Source organism: Ostrinia furnacalis, unplaced genomic scaffold (assembly GCF_004193835.3).
Source record: "Ostrinia furnacalis isolate ACB-3 unplaced genomic scaffold, ASM419383v2 OfSCF1491, whole genome shotgun sequence".
In the NCBI taxonomy this organism is placed as follows: Eukaryota; Metazoa; Arthropoda; class Insecta; order Lepidoptera; family Crambidae; genus Ostrinia; species Ostrinia furnacalis.
The window spans coordinates 180,619-198,072 of record NW_021131730.1 but is presented as its reverse complement, the minus strand read 5'-3'; the positions used below and the strand labels follow the sequence as shown (position 1 = coordinate 198,072).

Below are 17,454 nucleotides of genomic sequence, written 5' to 3'. Positions count from 1 at the left end.
AGTGTCCAAGTGTCGCTACACCAAGCACCACAACCGCCGCCAGCGATCCGCACTGTTCGTGATCTAACAAAACGTTTATTTTCAGGCATTTCGGGCTGACCCACCCGAGTCTCGACTATAAAAATCTTCAAGCACCATTTCTACGGTGGTAATAGTCAAGTACCGGTCGCGACAGCGCACGCAACATAAAGAAGCCAGTACCTCTAACACGAAAAACTTACGTCTTCGAATCGTTTGCGTATTTGACAAAATTGGATAACCAGAGCCCCGATTACGGTAATTTTTAACGTCTACAATCCAGACGCTCTTCTTCGATTCTGCGATACGACTGGTCAAAACAGTCAGCTGTCAGTCAACGTCAGCTGTTTCGACCAATCGTATCGCAGAATCGATGAAGCGCGTCTGGATTGGAGACGTTAAAAATTACCGTAATCGGGGCTCAGCCTTCGAAATCAACGATAACGTGAAAATTAATTTGTCAAAAATTGTTCTGTTTTACCATTTCTCATACTAAGTTCACTTTCCGTGATGGTTACGGAGGTGCTATTTATACATATTTTCATACTTCTTTTCGAATACGCAAATGATTCGAAGTCGAAAGTTTTTGGTGTTAGTACAGGTGGAGCAGCCCGTCGTCACCCGACACGTTAAACGTCAGATTCACTCAAACGCCACGAAACCGCTTCACCACACTTCACATTCCGTCTCCCACTAACGATGTACCGCGAAACCGTTTCACCACACTTCACGTTTTCCAAAGTGGGGAACTTTTAACGATGTAGGGACGTGCGGAGAAGCGGTTTAAGTTGGAGCTAGCCGCGGTAGGGCTTGGGCAGCGAGCGCCAGCGGCGGCGGCGGCGGCGGCGGCGGCCTCACCCCGCGTCGCCGTCCGACTCGCCCTCCTCGGGCGCCGACCCCGCCTCCGGTACCTCCGCGTCCTCCTCCTCCGCCGGCCCGCCTGCAACGGAACCACTGTTACTGCGCTGCAACTATGACACACCTAACGAGTATGTAAAAAGTTGAAACCGCTTTGATAATGCGGCAGTAGTATTAGAGTAAATACAAATGAGTAGGGTATCTTCATAGAAACGCACCGAGCGCGGTTTGTATGTGAGCGCGCCAATATACTTATGCGGCGCGCACGCACACACTGACAAAATTCGGCGCAAGCACGATTGGCTCCCCGTAAATTTTTGTCAGTGTGTGCGTGTGCGCCGCATACGTGTTGGCGCGGTCACATACAAACCACGCCTGTGCGTTTCTATAAAGATGACCTACTCATTTGTATTTACTCTGGTAGTATTTAGCTACTATTTCTATTTGTGTATTTCGTTCATTTGTTTCAGCCGAAAGACGTCCACAGCTGGACAAAGGCCTCCCCCAAAGATTTCCACAAAGACCGGTCCTGCGCCGCTTGCATCCAGGCACCTCCCGTGACCTTCACCAGATCGTCGGTCCACCTATTGGGAGGTCTATTTGTTTACACACCTGACTTTGACTTAGCAGTAGTAACATAACTAATTAATTTCATTTTTTTTGACAGATTTAACATCAAAGAAAGCACGCTTCGAACAAAACTAGACCACGAGGCTTCAAGCTTGAGAGTTGTCATTGATGTCACTTGGTTCGCACCTCGCCCCACGTTACAGTAGCGGTGCAGCCCAGCTGTAGTGTGGCATGACTCACCGCGGGCGCGGCGCGCGTAGTGCTTGCGCGTGGGCGGCGGGCGCTCGTCGGGCGAGTCGGTGAGCAGCGAGTTGCGGTAGGTGCTGAGCGGCGCCCACTCCTCGCCCCACGTTACAGTAGCGGTGCAGCCCAGCTGTAGTGTGGCATGACTCACCGCGGGCGCGGCGCGCGTAGTGCTTGCGCGTGGGCGGCGGGCGCTCGTCGGGCGAGTCGGTGAGCAGCGAGTTGCGGTAGGTGCTGAGCGGCGCCCACTCCTCGCCCCACGTTACAGTAGCGGTGCAGCCCAGCTGTAGTGTGGCATGACTCACCGCGGGCGCGGCGCGCGTAGTGCTTGCGCGTGGGCGGCGGGCGCTCGTCGGGCGAGTCGGTGAGCAGCGAGTTGCGGTAGGTGCTGAGCGGCGCCCACTCCTCGCCCCACGTTACAGTAGCGGTGCAGCCCAGCTGTAGTGTGGCATGACTCACCGCGGGCGCGGCGCGCGTAGTGCTTGCGCGTGGGCGGCGGGCGCTCGTCGGGCGAGTCGGTGAGCAGCGAGTTGCGGTAGGTGCTGAGCGGCGCCCACTCCTCGCCCCACGTTACAGTAGCGGTGCAGCCCAGCTGTAGTGTGGCATGACTCACCGCGGGCGCGGCGCGCGTAGTGCTTGCGCGTGGGCGGCGGGCGCTCGTCGGGCGAGTCGGTGAGCAGCGAGTTGCGGTAGGTGCTGAGCGGCGCCCACTCCTCGCCCCACGTTACAGTAGCGGTGCAGCCCAGCTGTAGTGTGGCATGACTCACCGCGGGCGCGGCGCGCGTAGTGCTTGCGCGTGGGCGGCGGGCGCTCGTCGGGCGAGTCGGTGAGCAGCGAGTTGCGGTAGGTGCTGAGCGGCGCCCACTCCTCGCCCCACGTTACAGTAGCGGTGCAGCCCAGCTGTAGTGTGGCATGACTCACCGCGGGCGCGGCGCGCGTAGTGCTTGCGCGTGGGCGGCGGGCGCTCGTCGGGCGAGTCGGTGAGCAGCGAGTTGCGGTAGGTGCTGAGCGGCGCCCACTCCTCGCCCCACGTTACAGTAGCGGTGCAGCCCAGCTGTAGTGTGGCATGACTCACCGCGGGCGCGGCGCGCGTAGTGCTTGCGCGTGGGCGGCGGGCGCTCGTCGGGCGAGTCGGTGAGCAGCGAGTTGCGGTAGGTGCTGAGCGGCGCCCACTCCTCGCCCCACTGCACGCCGTGCGAGATGCGCGAGTCCAGGAACTGCGGACGATGCTTTGTGAGGATCAACACTGACAAAAGGTATCACACAATCCTACTAATATTATAAATGCGAAAGTTTGTGTGGATGTCTGGATATTTATTACTCTCACGCAAAAATTACTGAACGGATTTTGTTGAAACTTTACAGTATTATTGTTTATGACCCAGATTAACATAAAGGCTATAATTTATGACGATATGTGACTAAATTTCACGCGGGTGAAGCCGCGGGCAAAAGCTAGTCATTTAAAACACAAAAATCATCTATCATTATTTCAGCCTCTATTGAACAGGTCTCTTCCAATGATTTCCATATCGCCCGGTTGGTTGAGGCCTGCATCCAAAGACTTCTTGCTACCTTTATGAGGTCGTCACTCCACCTTGGGGGCGGACGTCTCACGCTGCGTTTCCCGATACGTGGCCCAGAACCTTGCTGCCCCATCGTCCGTCAGTTCTACGTATTATGTGCCCTGCCCATTATGTGCCCTGCCCATTGTCACTTCAGCTTACTAACCCGTCGGGCAATCGCGACTTTAATTCGATTTTTTTCAGTTTTGTCATATTTTTGTTCTCCAAGATATACGCCTGTATTCACAAACGATACTTGCTTAAGTGAAACAGTAAATCGAACGCACAACACTGAATAGAGTTCTGTGATTGGTTCGTGCGCCACCCTATGCGTCCAGTCGCACTGTGAGACCTCATAGTAATGTTTGTGAATACGGGTGAATGTTATAAAACCAATTTCCAGCGGTCTGACCTTGAGCACCTGTCGCTTGTCCTGGCGCAGCAGGCGGTTGGAGAACTCGGCGAGCGGCTCGAGGAACAGCAGGTGCGGCGGCGGCGCGGCGGCCGCGTCCACGGCGGCGAAGGCGATGCCGGCGCGGTGCAGCGCCACCAGCGCCTCGCGGTTCTTCACCGCGTCCAGCCCGAACATCACCGAGAAACGCTTCGCCAGCTCCTACGACAGGTCATGTCGCGTCAGTTGGGACGTCAGATTTGAACGACCCTCGGGAAACCGAGCAGGATATACAGGTTGTTAGGTAAATGGCTATATGAGCCGACACTAGCCCATGTTAACATGGGCATATAAATGGTATGGTGAAGTCAGAAAATTGATATCTTCATTTTAATTATTTTAATTTTCATACAAATCTGATTTTATAAAATTCATTTTGTATGAAATTTAAAAATTTTAAATGATTTCNTGTTAACATGGGCATATAAATGGTATGGTGAAGTCAGAAAATTGATATCTTCATTTTAATTATTTTAATTTTCATACAAATCTGATTTTATAAAATTCATTTTGTATGAAATTTAAAAATTTTAAATGATTTCAAACTGACTTCACTATACCATTTATATGCCCATGTTAACATGAGCTAGTGTCGGCTCATATACCCATTTACCTAACACCCTGTAGATCAATTCATCCACGAAGACTTTTTGGTCGGAGAATTTGATCCATACAAGCAATCCGGGCGTAGTTATTGTGGTATGCGTGTGCACTCATGGATGCGTCATTATTGTTGTACACGCACACTGCAATAGTGACGCTCTAACTGCTCGGATCAAACTCCCCACGCCCCGCGCTTATCTTATATTATAGTGGTGGGGCGCGACTTCGTGGATAAAACGACCTAAACAACGGTATATCACTTTCAAAATAATTCTATAAATACTTTCTAATTAAATAAAGCAGCTGCGCTTTTAATGTGAATAAACATAATCCCTATAATATACTGCCTAAGTTACAACGAAAAACTTTTACACAATTTCAATCCGAAACCAAAAATCTTATCGTCACATCATAGACATGGGAAAGTTGAGCTACTTTACTTTTCCCGGTATGAATACGGTTCATTAGTAATTCCTCGTAACCTTCAGACAAGGTTATTGCGCCCTTCCACATTGTGCGCCCTCATTATCCCCCCCACTTGATAGCCCGAAAATCAGATCACGCTGGGGACAATTGAAAAAAATACCAACATTTCTTTTTATTACTATGATTATGATTACATCGTTTTTTTGAAAAATAACGTCCTTCTAATATTTTGTACAGCAAAATATTGTTTTCAATATTTTGACGGAATTTGTTTACATATTTTGGCTGACAACACTTTTATGTTCACCACTTCCTTCCTACCTTTTACCTTAGAATAGAATAGAATAATTGTTTATTTGCATAAAACATGGTATACACTTACCTATTTAAATAATATAACAATAATGTAGTGTAGCCTTCCAAAAATTGCAATACCTCAACTAGGTTACTAAGGCTAGGTTGCACCATTTTACTTTAACAAACGTCAAAAATCTGTCAAACTCAATACAAAAAGTACCGGTTATCGTTATAGTTACCCACACCTATTAATAAAAAGTTACATCTAAGATGAACACTGGATTAAAATTATATTTCCATGCTAAATGACAATTTAAGCCAGAGTTTAACTAGGGTGTAACTTTTATTAAAAAAGAGGTTAAAGTTAGGTGATGCAACTCAGCCTAAGTTTTAAGCACTGTATTTAGTTATAAGACTTAACTAACAAACACATATGACTATGTTTTCTTCTTCGTTCTTCTTCTCAGCACTTGCCAAATGTTGGTCTCGAAGCGCTGGTAGGGTAAAAAGATTATGAGACATGTAGAGGCTCCTTAAGAGCAAAATATTTGACGATTTGTAAGAACTATTTAATAGTCTATACCAGCGGTTCCCGAATGGTGGTCCGCGGAACCCTGGGGTTCCGTGGAAAGGCCGCAAGGGTTCTATAAAAAATATTATCCCACGTTTCGTGACCGACGTTCGCTCGCTCCGACTTGTTTACGCACAAGGGAGGGACAGGGCGTGCGGGCGGAGTAGTACGGGGGTTCCGCTAGGAAAAGTATAATCAATTAGGGTTCCTTGGCAAAAAAAAATTGGGAAACCCTGGTCTATACAAATAAAGAAATGTTGAGTTTGTTCACCTTCAGCTCCAGGAACTCGGGCGTGTGGCGGCTGGGCGCGCGGTGGCGGGCCAGCATGTCGCGGAACAGCGCCTGCATGGCCAGCTCCATGGTCAGCGCGCAGTTCAGCTTGTTGATCTCGCGCGCCTTGCTCAGCGTCGCCTTGATGATGTCGCCGTAGTCGTTGTAGCACTGCACGACCATTTCAATAAATAAATAATAATAAATTAACATCCTTAGACATTTTACACTGCGCTTCTAGTCCCAAACTAAGCAAAGCTTGTACTATGGGTACTAGACAACGGATATAAACATACTTAAATACTTTTTTTTTTTGTAAATACATACTTATTATACATAGAAAACACTCAGTCCAATACAAACAAATATGTTCATGCACACTAATGTGTGTACTGTGCGGGAATCGAACCCGCAATCGCAATCGTAAAAACAATGAAAATACGAAGTGATCTGATTTTTAGAAATTAGTCGGGTAATGTACAATAATGTACATCTCGTCCCCGTGTATACTAGTTTTCGGATCAAATGCCAACTTTATAAAATGTTCATTGGAAAATTCGCGTCTGTATTCCCAGCTTCATGTTTCCCGTTGCCCAATTCATAATACCATCCATACCCATTTGAAAGCAGACTTCTCGTGTTTAGAATATTTGAGTTAGTTAGTTTAGTTAAAAACATTTAGAAATATTTCTAGATACATTACTAGATTAAAATAATCATGAACCAAGATTTAGTGTAGGTCACTAAATTGAAAAGCTCTAATTGGGTATATTGTTTTTTTTTTTGCTATAACATTAAAGTTCCTTTTCTTATTATTGACATCTGGTACGTTCTTTAAAACTGATCTGGGCGAATCTACCAATGAACATAAAAAAGTTGGCATGTGGTCCACAGAGTAGTGAACCCGAAAATTTAAATAATTCTATTATGTAATTAATTTTGACGCATTTCTGATTTTATACTGTACATAATAATAGAACGAAGTTTACATATCTTGATGTTTACAGGAAAATAAACAAATATTGTGTATACTTATTTACCAAATTAGGAAAAGAAAGTCGGCATGGACAAGACGAGAAATGCTTCCCATTCCCAGTTTTTATAAATAGTATAAAGATAGATAAGATAAAACTCATTTTATTTTTACTTTAAAGCATTGATCGTCATCGCTGCATGCCGGCTGATCGCTTTGGTTTGGCTGAACCTTTAAAAAGCACTTATCCAATAAAAAGCACTTTTTTAATAATAGACAATTTGACACCATTCCCCAATAATTCGAAATCACAACTTTTCTAAAAAGACACTTCATTCTGGTCTTAAAAACTTAATTAATTTTAAATTACCTGTAAATTTCGATTTTTGGTCGCATTGTAATTGAAAAAAGTAGTTTGAGTTGACAAAATAGTTACGTCACTTGCTTTTAGTGCCATACAAAATTTATGGGAAACTTTCGTTTTGACAGTTTTAAAAAGTACGTCAATTGATTGGTGGTGTCAACATGTCTATTGAAATAAAATCGTCTAACCTTGATGTAATGCTTGAAGACGTCAGCGGCGCGGCGGATGGGCGCCACGTTGTACACGATGAGCTTGCAGTAGGCGGCCAGGAAGTTGCGCCGCTTGTGCAGCTCCTCGATGCGTCTCTCGTCTTGGCCGTCTGCACAGAGCGCGCGCTGTAGCCGGCTGCCCGCGTGGGGCCGCGGGTCTAACCTCGGGTGACATGACTCATAGTTTTTTCTTTAGCATTTTAAGTTTATACTTTTCATTTTAACTTAAAAGGTATGATGAACACTTTCAGCTTAAAATCATCATAAAGCTTCAATCAAACCACCGCGTGCAGTTCGCGACCGCGATGGCGATGACGACCACTGTGCATTCAATAGTGGTTTTACATTGCCGCGAGCGCGATGGCGATAACTACGCGTGCAAAAGTTGTCACTATCCCACCCGTGACACTGACAATACCGGATCGCTGGTTCCCATTTTTGCCACGTTGGAAACTATATAGTTGAACGATGGTGGCGCCCCCTGTCAATGTGTTTGGTGGGACAGTTCAGTGTGACACTGACAGCGGGGCGCCACCGTCAATACCGGATCGCTGGTTCCGATTCCGGTGGTACAGTTCAGTTTGTGGTTCAGTGTAGTTCATCATATAAATCACCGCGACAGGACGCGTTGATGTTAACTCATCGCTATAAATTCATACACGACGTCTGGTCGCCATCGCTACCGTGCACGCCGGCTGAGCGCGTTGATTTGGCTGAAGCTTTAAACAATAATCTGCAGTTACCTTTCCAAAATAGTCACTCGAGGTTAACCCAATAGACCAAAGGAAGAATAAGGCCCCCACACACGGGTCACCTGCCGTAACCCCAAAACGACGCCACCGGCATATTTTGGCCCCTAACCCACGGCAACTTTTTGTAGTGATGCTGTCGCGCGTTTCGTAAACGAGCGACAGCATCGCTACTATGACCACTTTTACATTAGGGCGTCAGAAGTGCGACAGTAGCGTCTGTCGCGCTGCCAAAGTCGCCTAAATGTGAAAGCGCTCTAACGCGCATTAGTTGCATTAATTTGCAAAACGGTACAGAAGTGATGCCAACGCGCTACAGCATCGCGACTGTATCAATGCAAACGCGCGACCGGAACGAACGGAGGGTGGGTTGCGCGGCAACTAGCGATCGCAGGTAATTTTTTGCCGTTACTGAATGGCATCTGCATCGTGACAGAAAGCGCAACAGTATCGCGTTTGCATCACGACGTATCGTGTTTATGTGGGCGCGGGTACTCAGCTAGCGACATTTCGTCTGTATCCCGACAGAATCGCTACTGCATCGCTACAAAAAGTCGCCGTGGCCTTTCGTGTGGCGGCCACCGGTGACCACCGATTTGTGGTTGTGGCCGGTGACCCGTGATCGGCGACTCTAACAGGTTCAATCACTCGACTAAGCAGCGAACGGTCCGGCCGCTGAGTTCACTATGTAGCATGCACACTATAAAACTCTACGTAAGAAATAATAAGCTCGATTAGAATGCTCGTTCCCGTTTACAATTAGTGGCAGGAAGGATAAAAATAACATTAATATTTAGTGAAGCCGTATCTTCGTCGCCGTACCAGGTCACCTTTACCAGTGTTACAAAAGAAAATTATAAGAATACAAAATGCAACTGAAATAAACAAATACGATGCACAAAACATGCTCAAAATCACAAAACCTCGAGCGTGTTAGAATCAAACTCGGCCCGACACCGCCAGCAGCGTCCAGGCAGGTTTCCCGCTATCTCTCAGAAATTGAAGACCTACTACAGGTTTCATTGTTCTGGAACTTTTTCCTCATCATATTTAACCTCACCAATAAGAAACTCTAATAAAATCCAAAATAAGATAAAGAGAATTGGAGATATCATTTCTTGACTTGCATAAAATGATTTGGAGGCGCCTATTCCAAATATCGCAATTTATCGGTATACAATATCTCGTACCAACCGAGTCGTGGCTTTAGCGACACCTGCCCGGGCGACGCGGGGACGACTCGCTGACGGTATCGGACGTGTCGTGAAGCGGGCGCGACAATTTTCCCTTAGTAATGTTAGGTGAGGTAGCGAACGGGCGCGAGCGAGTGCGTCGAGACAAAAATATGCATTATTGGCGCGCGGCGGCCTCCGACCGCCCCCGGCCCGGCGCGCGGCCCCAGCTCAAACATCAGACGCGACTCGCGAGGGCTTCTGCCACCAAATGCTATCGGAGCGTTTCCATTGCATGTTTGTGTTTTGGTCGCAGCAGCCCGGTTAAAGGCTCCCTGTTTACTGGAGTTGCGTGAGATGAAACCGTTTCACCCTCTCAATTGACTAATAACAACACGAAAACCAAATTCACTATCTTATCGTGTCTCGCCCAGCTCCGGTGAACAGGTAAGGTTTAGGCTAGCGTTACATTTTGAAGAGCGCTTGAATTCTGATGTTTCAACTGAAAAACTTAAATTTATTGGGACGCAATGACTGACTGACCCTTCGTATCCGCGGGTGACGTTGCATGTGCGAAAATACGTGGAAGGAGTGAAAAACGGTCGCATTTACATAACATCAGTATCGTCGGTCAGTCATAGGCGCGCGCGAGCGACCCGGCGGCCGGCGCGGGCGGTCGCCATTACTAAGGTAAAATGCGCCGTCCGAGTGTCAACTAGTGCGAGCGATGCGGACAAGGCTTACCGTCACGACGCGCCGCGCGCCCCGCGGGACATGCAACCAAACACACCACGCGTTAACGCTCGGCCTCCACAACCGCACCGCGAGCGGGGCGCCCGGAAAATGTACCCGCTTTTCGACGGCCGAAACGCGAATACATTTTCGCAGTCGGCAGTGGGAGTTGCGGTACGTTTGTAGCGGACGAGCACTGGCACTGCAGCCGCGCGACCCTGCCCGCGACCACGCCCGCTACGGGACGATTCGTCCACTTATCGCCGATCTATTGATTCCAATGGAATGCACTTATTTTGGAAGTCCCCTCAATGTGCCTTCCGTTCCTTAAATCATTTAACTAATGGCTAAATGGTCCCGGACGAATGGTCCCGCGGCGCGGGCGGGCGGCCGCCGGCGCTGTGATACGTCACGTCTCCCGCTAGCTCCGTGTGTTCGGGAATAATGCATATTTTTTTCTCTTATTCTTTACACATCTAGACAGAGAGCACATCAAGACTGTGCCATAAAGGGCAATTATCTGCTGCACATTCCAACAACGGTAAATTCATCTAACCTAACGAGAATGCTAAAAAGCTACACGTTTGACAACTGGTAACGATATTTTGCAAAATTGCAGCATGAAATTGTGCTTCCTATTCTTACTTAACGAAAAGAATGAAACCCCACACTATGTGCACCAGCCCACAATGAATAAAGAGAAACATTACACCCAATTTGGAAGAAGTGCACACTTTTCCCCACCTTATACCAATAAATTGATCCACTTAAAATTACATTACATTATACATCATGGGAAAATGCCTTACTGATCCAAACGGGATAATTTTGATACTTTATTACCATATTTTTTTATCATGGGACCAACATTGAATCAAAGAGGATTTCTTGTTCATGGTATTTGAGTACCAAATTCATTCAATTTCGGATCAGACAGGTTTTTTAAAAATTCATTAAAAAATCCTTCTGTAAAATCTTTTACCACAGTTGGGTATCGCAACTGTCACGAATAAAATAACACAGTTTATTAAAAATACCTATCGATAGGGTCCACTGCTGAAAGTTTGAAATTTAACAAAACAGGAGTTAACATTCTCATGCCTTTTCATTCTCGTACTAGAGATACTTGAGTACAAGATTCTAACGAGACATAAAGCACAATCACACCTCGAGTCGAGCCAACTTCCGACAAGACAAAGCTTAACCCTCCTTGCGCGTATCGACGGTCGTACAGTTCACTAATTTAGCGAGTCGTGTTAGCTTAACTCACGGTGAGAGCTATGCTTAAATTATTTTTTATTTATTTTTCGCTACAGGGATACAAATATGTTTGGAAAAAATAAAAATAACTAAAACATTGAGAAACATAAACTATAGGAGGAGGCCATTTTTAAAGCTGACAAAACTACCAGATCTTGGGCTGCGTCCACCCGATACGTTGTAGCTTCGGTTATGTGGAAGTTTAACTTAGGTGCTACAATGCATCGTGAGGATAAATAGGTATGCTTTATGCGGGGACGCAATTGGAATGTTGACAACACAACATGGATAAGTGTTCAGTTCATACGTGACATCAAACGCGACATTAAATTTTATTGTACTATACATGACTACTTACAGTTTGGCGTTTTAGTTGTGTTGTAATTAATTAAGTCGCGTTTGATTTTAGTTAATAAAAATATTCGTATTCGTATAATACGTAATTCGTATTCGTATAATTCGATGCCTACATTTTCAGTACAACATTTGTTGAAATTAGTTATTTCAATTATTTTATTTATCAAAAAGATTAGGAAGTTACGAAGTTTTCAATGACGTCTTTATTTTTATCTATTCCCTTCTTCTTAACAATTCAAGAACAAACTCTAGCCCCCTTATTAATAAAAAGCTACACCCTAGTTGAACACTGTTTTAAAGTGACATTTCTATACTAAACGTCACTTTGAAACGGGGTTCAAAGGTGTAATTTTTATTAATAAGGGGGCAGTTTTTTGTAAATAAAAAAGTCCCTATATCCAAGTTGGTTTAAATCACAAATTACATAGAATTTAGCTAAGGGGTCGCAACAAGGCACACGAATTACCGTAGTTGTGGTGCACGAAGACGACCTCCTGGATGAAGGCATTTAGCAGGTCGGCCAGCGCGGAGTCACAGTCCAGCACGAGCCGGCGCGCCGCCTCGCCCGCCACGTGCGCGCCCAGCTGCTCCGCGAACAGGATCAGCAGGTCGCACAGGCTCGTGTACGCCTCCTTAATAGAGAGGGGACCGTCAGAAAACGTACTTGATACTAAGATAAGAAATAAACTCCGACAAACGTTACTTCGACATTACGTTACTCCGACACTACTACACTACTCAGACAAAGACGAATATCCTGTCTGAGTAGTGTAGTGTCGAAGTCATGTCTATATTTAGTAATGTCGAAGTAACGTTTGAGCCTAAGATAAGATGTGCGTTCCCTTCGAGAGGCCACTGTGGAAAACGAAGGTTTCGTATACATAAAGATTTAGCAGAACCTCTAAAACAAATGTAGCCAGAATGATAAATTTGTAGGTGTTGTAAGTTGGACGCTACAACCCGCCGAATGTGGTCCCTCAGATGAACTATGTCAAATACCAAATTACTGAATCTGACCAAATAAGATGATTTTCATGAATGGTAATATTTAGGAGGTAAATCGTAGGGCTACATACGAAAATAAGAGCTCTGGATAGTAACTGCAAATAAAGAAAATCCAATCAGACGATGGGCCCTCAGTTCACCAGTGCACAAAATTTACTTTAATGCTACAAATTGGAACTTGAGACTAAGTTTCTTTGGTAAGGTTTCACGTAGCCCGCCAGGCGCCCGCCGCGTGTGTCACAGTACCTCTCGCAGCTCGGGCGTGGCGCCGCGCGCGACGGTGGCCTGGCAGTGCGCCACGTAGCCCGCCAGGCGCTCGCGCAGCGCGTCGGCGCCGCCCGCCGCCGGCCCGCGCGCCGCCAGCCGCTCCTCCAGCTCGTGCAGCGACCACAGCAGCGAGTAGAAGCACGACCGCACCACGTACACCAGCGCCTGCGAGGAAATAAAACTTTTGTTAAGCACAAAAACAATTTAAGCGCGATTGCTTCGATTTGCATCTACTCCAACTTGTAATGATGAAGCACAAAATTAAAATAATTTAAATATATTAACATAAAAATAAATATCTTTTTTGTTTAATTTTGAAAATCATCACCAAAAGCTACCTGTTGTAAACCAATAGTTCTTATTCCTTTCTTACTGAACTAAAAAGCCCGGTCTGTGAGCACATAGAATTTTGTCCAATAACCCCAAGTTATCGCTCGCGCGTAATTATGTTGCTGTCGCGCTCACACACTCACTGCGGGCGCCCGTCACACAGTCGCGACGTGCGTAAGTACGCGCTCGCAGACCAGACTATACCGAGAGTCGTGACGAGCTAATTCTTACAATGAACCTTAGGTGATACTATATCTGTGCGTGCTGCTCTTTATCGATCGGTCCGCACAGCCATTTAAAATTCAAGACACCGTACCTACTGCGTGTTACAAATTAATTTTGACACCATCGAACCAATAGCGCCCTCTCGCGCATCATCATCATCATTTCAGCCATAGGACGTCCACTGCTAAACATAGGCCTCCCCTAATGCTTTCCACGTTGATCGATTGGTAGCGGCCTGCATCCAGCGCTTCCCTGTTACCTTTACCTTGGACGCCTGCGTTTTCCGGTACGCGGCCTCCATTCCAGAACCCTGCTGCCCCATCGGCCGTCAGTTCTGCGTACTATATACCCTGCCCATTGCCACTTCAGCTTGCTAATCCGTCGGGCTACGACAGCGAGTCTCGCTCGCACCAGTGAACAATGAAGGCACGCACCTGCGGCGGCGCCTGGTCCAGCAGCTCGGGCGTGTGGCACTTGGGCAGGTCTTCGGCCAGCGAGTCCCAGATGTTGGTGTCGTTGAGGTTGTGGCACATGTACATGATGGACACCTTGCGCAGCGAGTTCACCACGTTGAACACCTCGTCCGCGTCCGGCGTCTCGCCCTGCAGATAGATGACACGTTAATACATTTCACTTGCATGATGATACACAAAATGGAAGATATTAGCTATATTATACACAATAAATAAACACAAGTAAAGATAGACTAAAACAATAGAATGTTTGGTCATAGCAACTGCTCGCTGAACAAGTGTTCGAAGCGTAAGCAGTCACAATAAGTAACTCATGTCCGTATCAATCTTACGGTCATACTGGCCAAATTGCAGCTACAATGCAATTCACCACACCACACTATTCTCGACTTAGGGAGTCGAGTCGAATAAATAAATACCAGTGATAGCAACATGGCAGGTGATGTCTACAGTACCAGTGACAGCAACATGCTAGATGTCTACAGTACCAGTGTCAGCAACATGGCAGGAGATGTCTACAGTACCAGTGACAGCAACAGGCCAGGTGATGTCTACAGTACCAGTAACAGCAACATAGCAGGAGATGTCTACAGTACCAGTGACAGCAACATGGCAGGAGATGTCTACAGTACCAGTGACAGCAACATGGCAGGTGCTGTCTACAATACCAGTGCCAGCAACATGGCAGGTGCTGTCTACAGTACCAGTGTCAGCAACATGGCAGGTGCTGTCTACAGTACCAGTGTCAGCAACATGGCAGGTGCTGTCTACAANTTGACTAATTGCTCTAAAGTCAAAGTAGTGCGTTTTGGAGTACTTTATATGAATACACATTTACGCCCGTTGACGGTTTCTGGTTTGTTCCGTATTCTGAGTTCTAAACTATACAAGATATCGAAAAACTGATTACTGATTCTGAAAGTGCTTCATAAGCTCTTTCAAGCGGTACCAATAATAGGTTACAGAATAAACTGGATCTATCCGAAATATCAATGTTTCCAGCTTTCATACATTTAGTAAAACCACATAATATTAAAAACTATACAAGATATTAAAAAACTGGTTACTGATCCTGAAAGTGCTTCACGAGCTCTATCTAACAGTACCAATAATAGGTTACAAAATAAACTGGATCCATTCTAATATTCAATGTTTCCAGCTTCCATACATTTAGTACAGCACTTATGTCTTGTTAATATTATAGCAAGTAAAGCCTAAAACCAAGGTTTTCCAAGAATAATTTTAAATAAGAATGCAATCTACGAGTACATTTTAAGTGTTTATTATTTAATAAAAAAAATTAATACTTCTATTATTGTTTGGCTGGCATACATTTAGTATGGAGGCTGAAAACATTAAATTTTCGGATAGATCCAGTTAATTCTGTAACCTAATATTGATACCGTTGGATAGAGCTTGTGAAGTACTTTCAGGATTAGTAATCAGTTTTTCGATATCTTGTATAGTTTAGAAATAATCGAATGAGATCACTTATCGTTTCCACCCTGTATAGTAAAAACTCCTGGCAGCTGTGGGCTCCTGGTAAAAAGTGCGTTATTGATGTTTTGATAAAGTTGCAATTCGGATAACACTGGCAGTCGACTGCTCCGCATTTTAGTCTTCTACTTTTAACTCCTGAGACTGCCGCCTGTAGTCCTACCTATAGTCTTGTATTTTATTCAAAAGTGTGATGACTTAATGACCATAGACAAAATTTTCCACCTCTTCCGAATTGAGTTCTGGAAAACTCTGAAGGAGCTATGTTGACTTGTTATATTGGTAAAAGGTGATCCAATGTTTTAAAAAAATCGCCAGAGAGTTCATTTTTAACCTTATTACTTTTAGTTAAAGGTATAATCATGACCTGATAATTTGTTGTTTGATTACCCGCGGTCTCAGGAAATTAATATCCCACGATATTTCTTAGACAGAGTGGTGTTCTGAAATAAAAATAAATTGAAAATTGCGGATAAAGTTAAAACGTATGCATCCATATTATCTAAAATATTCTAAAAGTTTCTTCCAATTACTTAAATAAATCAATCGTACTATTGCTATTTTTATAAATACTTTAATTAAATTATATTTTAGTGAAAATCATTGTTCGGAATCAAGGTGATTTTGAAATATTAATCGTATTTACATTTTAGAAACTCAAATGAATTTCATATCAATATTCCCTTATCAGAATTATTATAAATGTACCTATACATTATTTCACACGAAGATTTTATTTCAAATGGGGCCATTAAAATATATTTTTTCTATTAACACCAATGTGCAGTACAAAATTAAAAAATCTGATAATATTACATTCCTGTATAAGCAAAAATGATCTCTATAATAAATGTACTTAGAAAATTCTAGTTTATTTTCCTGATGGCAGTATTTAGTGCAGCTATTTACTCTTAAAGCATTTACATTAGACACATATTTATTTATTTCTACTCATAAAGTCTCAATGTCTATCTTAAAGTTAGTTGTGGTGGACCTGAGTCAAAATTGTTAGATAAAAATCATAATAAAGTTATAAAATTAGTAAATACTTATATTGAAATATAAAACGAATTATTAAAAAATAAAAGCGGACGGTGAACGATATACTTAATATGTTAAACGATAAGTTGAAAGTTTTATCGTAGCGAGTGTCTACATCTAGCGGTCTATAGGCATAGCGGTTGTTAAAATAGATGTTTTGGTATAAAAATTAATATCTTGTTGTTGATATACATTGAAATTATGACACAGACTGTGGCTGTAGTCGACTGTTTAAAATCTGTTGTTGTAAAGCAATTTTTATATAATTCTTTGCTACTACGATATTTGTTATTTTACTTTTTGCATTAAACATATCAGATTAGAAAATTAGTAAATCAAATTAAATACTTGTTTAGGCAACCTACAATATGTTTGAGGCCAAAATTCTTAGGTTTAGATGTAATCTTAAGGATGTTACAATATGTTTAATGCAAAAGTAACCAAACTTTAATAACACTTGTTCAGCCACTTAATCACATAATAGCACGCTGAATTTTACTTTTCAATAAAAATTTTACTTAAACGCTTTAAAAATATATGAAATGTTAAAAGACAAAAATAAAACACAAATTTTTATCCTTGAAACTGTTTAAAATGTAGTATTTCTATTAAGTATCGATTATTGTATAACTGTTATCGATGTAAATATGTTGAAATGTTTATTATAATGTAATAGAATGTTATATTCGCGATTATCAAGTTATCCTATAAGTGAGAGTGGCAATTGCATGTTCGAACAAGTTAGTCTGAAATCATTTTGAGTATACGCTTGTTAATCAGTGCGTTAACCGTCAGTGCTGTATCGTATGGTACATAAATTAAAAAGTCATAAGTTACAAGTAAAGACTATGTTCTGCAAAATATCAGAGGCTGAGTTCTGCATTTCCATGCAACAACAACATTCAATTGCTAGTCTAAAAGCCGAAT

The 17,454-nt window shown here is 43.9% G+C and overlaps 1 protein-coding gene across 1 annotated transcript in view; it reads right to left on the bottom strand.

Annotated features, from left to right (window-relative positions):
- Nucleotides 1-514: 514 nt before the first annotated feature.
- Nucleotides 515-17,454, bottom strand: part of SA1 (stromal antigen) — a 40,933-nt gene continuing 23,993 nt past the window's right edge. Inside the window, exons 12-20 of the mRNA XM_028304739.1 lie at nucleotides 14,900-14,913; nucleotides 13,951-14,118; nucleotides 12,941-13,126; nucleotides 12,156-12,321; nucleotides 7,399-7,529; nucleotides 5,874-6,044; nucleotides 3,667-3,867; nucleotides 1,687-2,906; nucleotides 515-958 (exon numbers count right to left, since the gene is read on the bottom strand). Of these exons, the coding sequence (XP_028160540.1) occupies nucleotides 2,607-2,906; nucleotides 3,667-3,867; nucleotides 5,874-6,044; nucleotides 7,399-7,529; nucleotides 12,156-12,321; nucleotides 12,941-13,126; nucleotides 13,951-14,118; nucleotides 14,900-14,913 (1,337 nt within the window). The 3' untranslated portion in view covers nucleotides 515-958; nucleotides 1,687-2,606. The remainder of the gene's footprint in view (nucleotides 959-1,686; nucleotides 2,907-3,666; nucleotides 3,868-5,873; nucleotides 6,045-7,398; nucleotides 7,530-12,155; nucleotides 12,322-12,940; nucleotides 13,127-13,950; nucleotides 14,119-14,899; nucleotides 14,914-17,454) is intronic.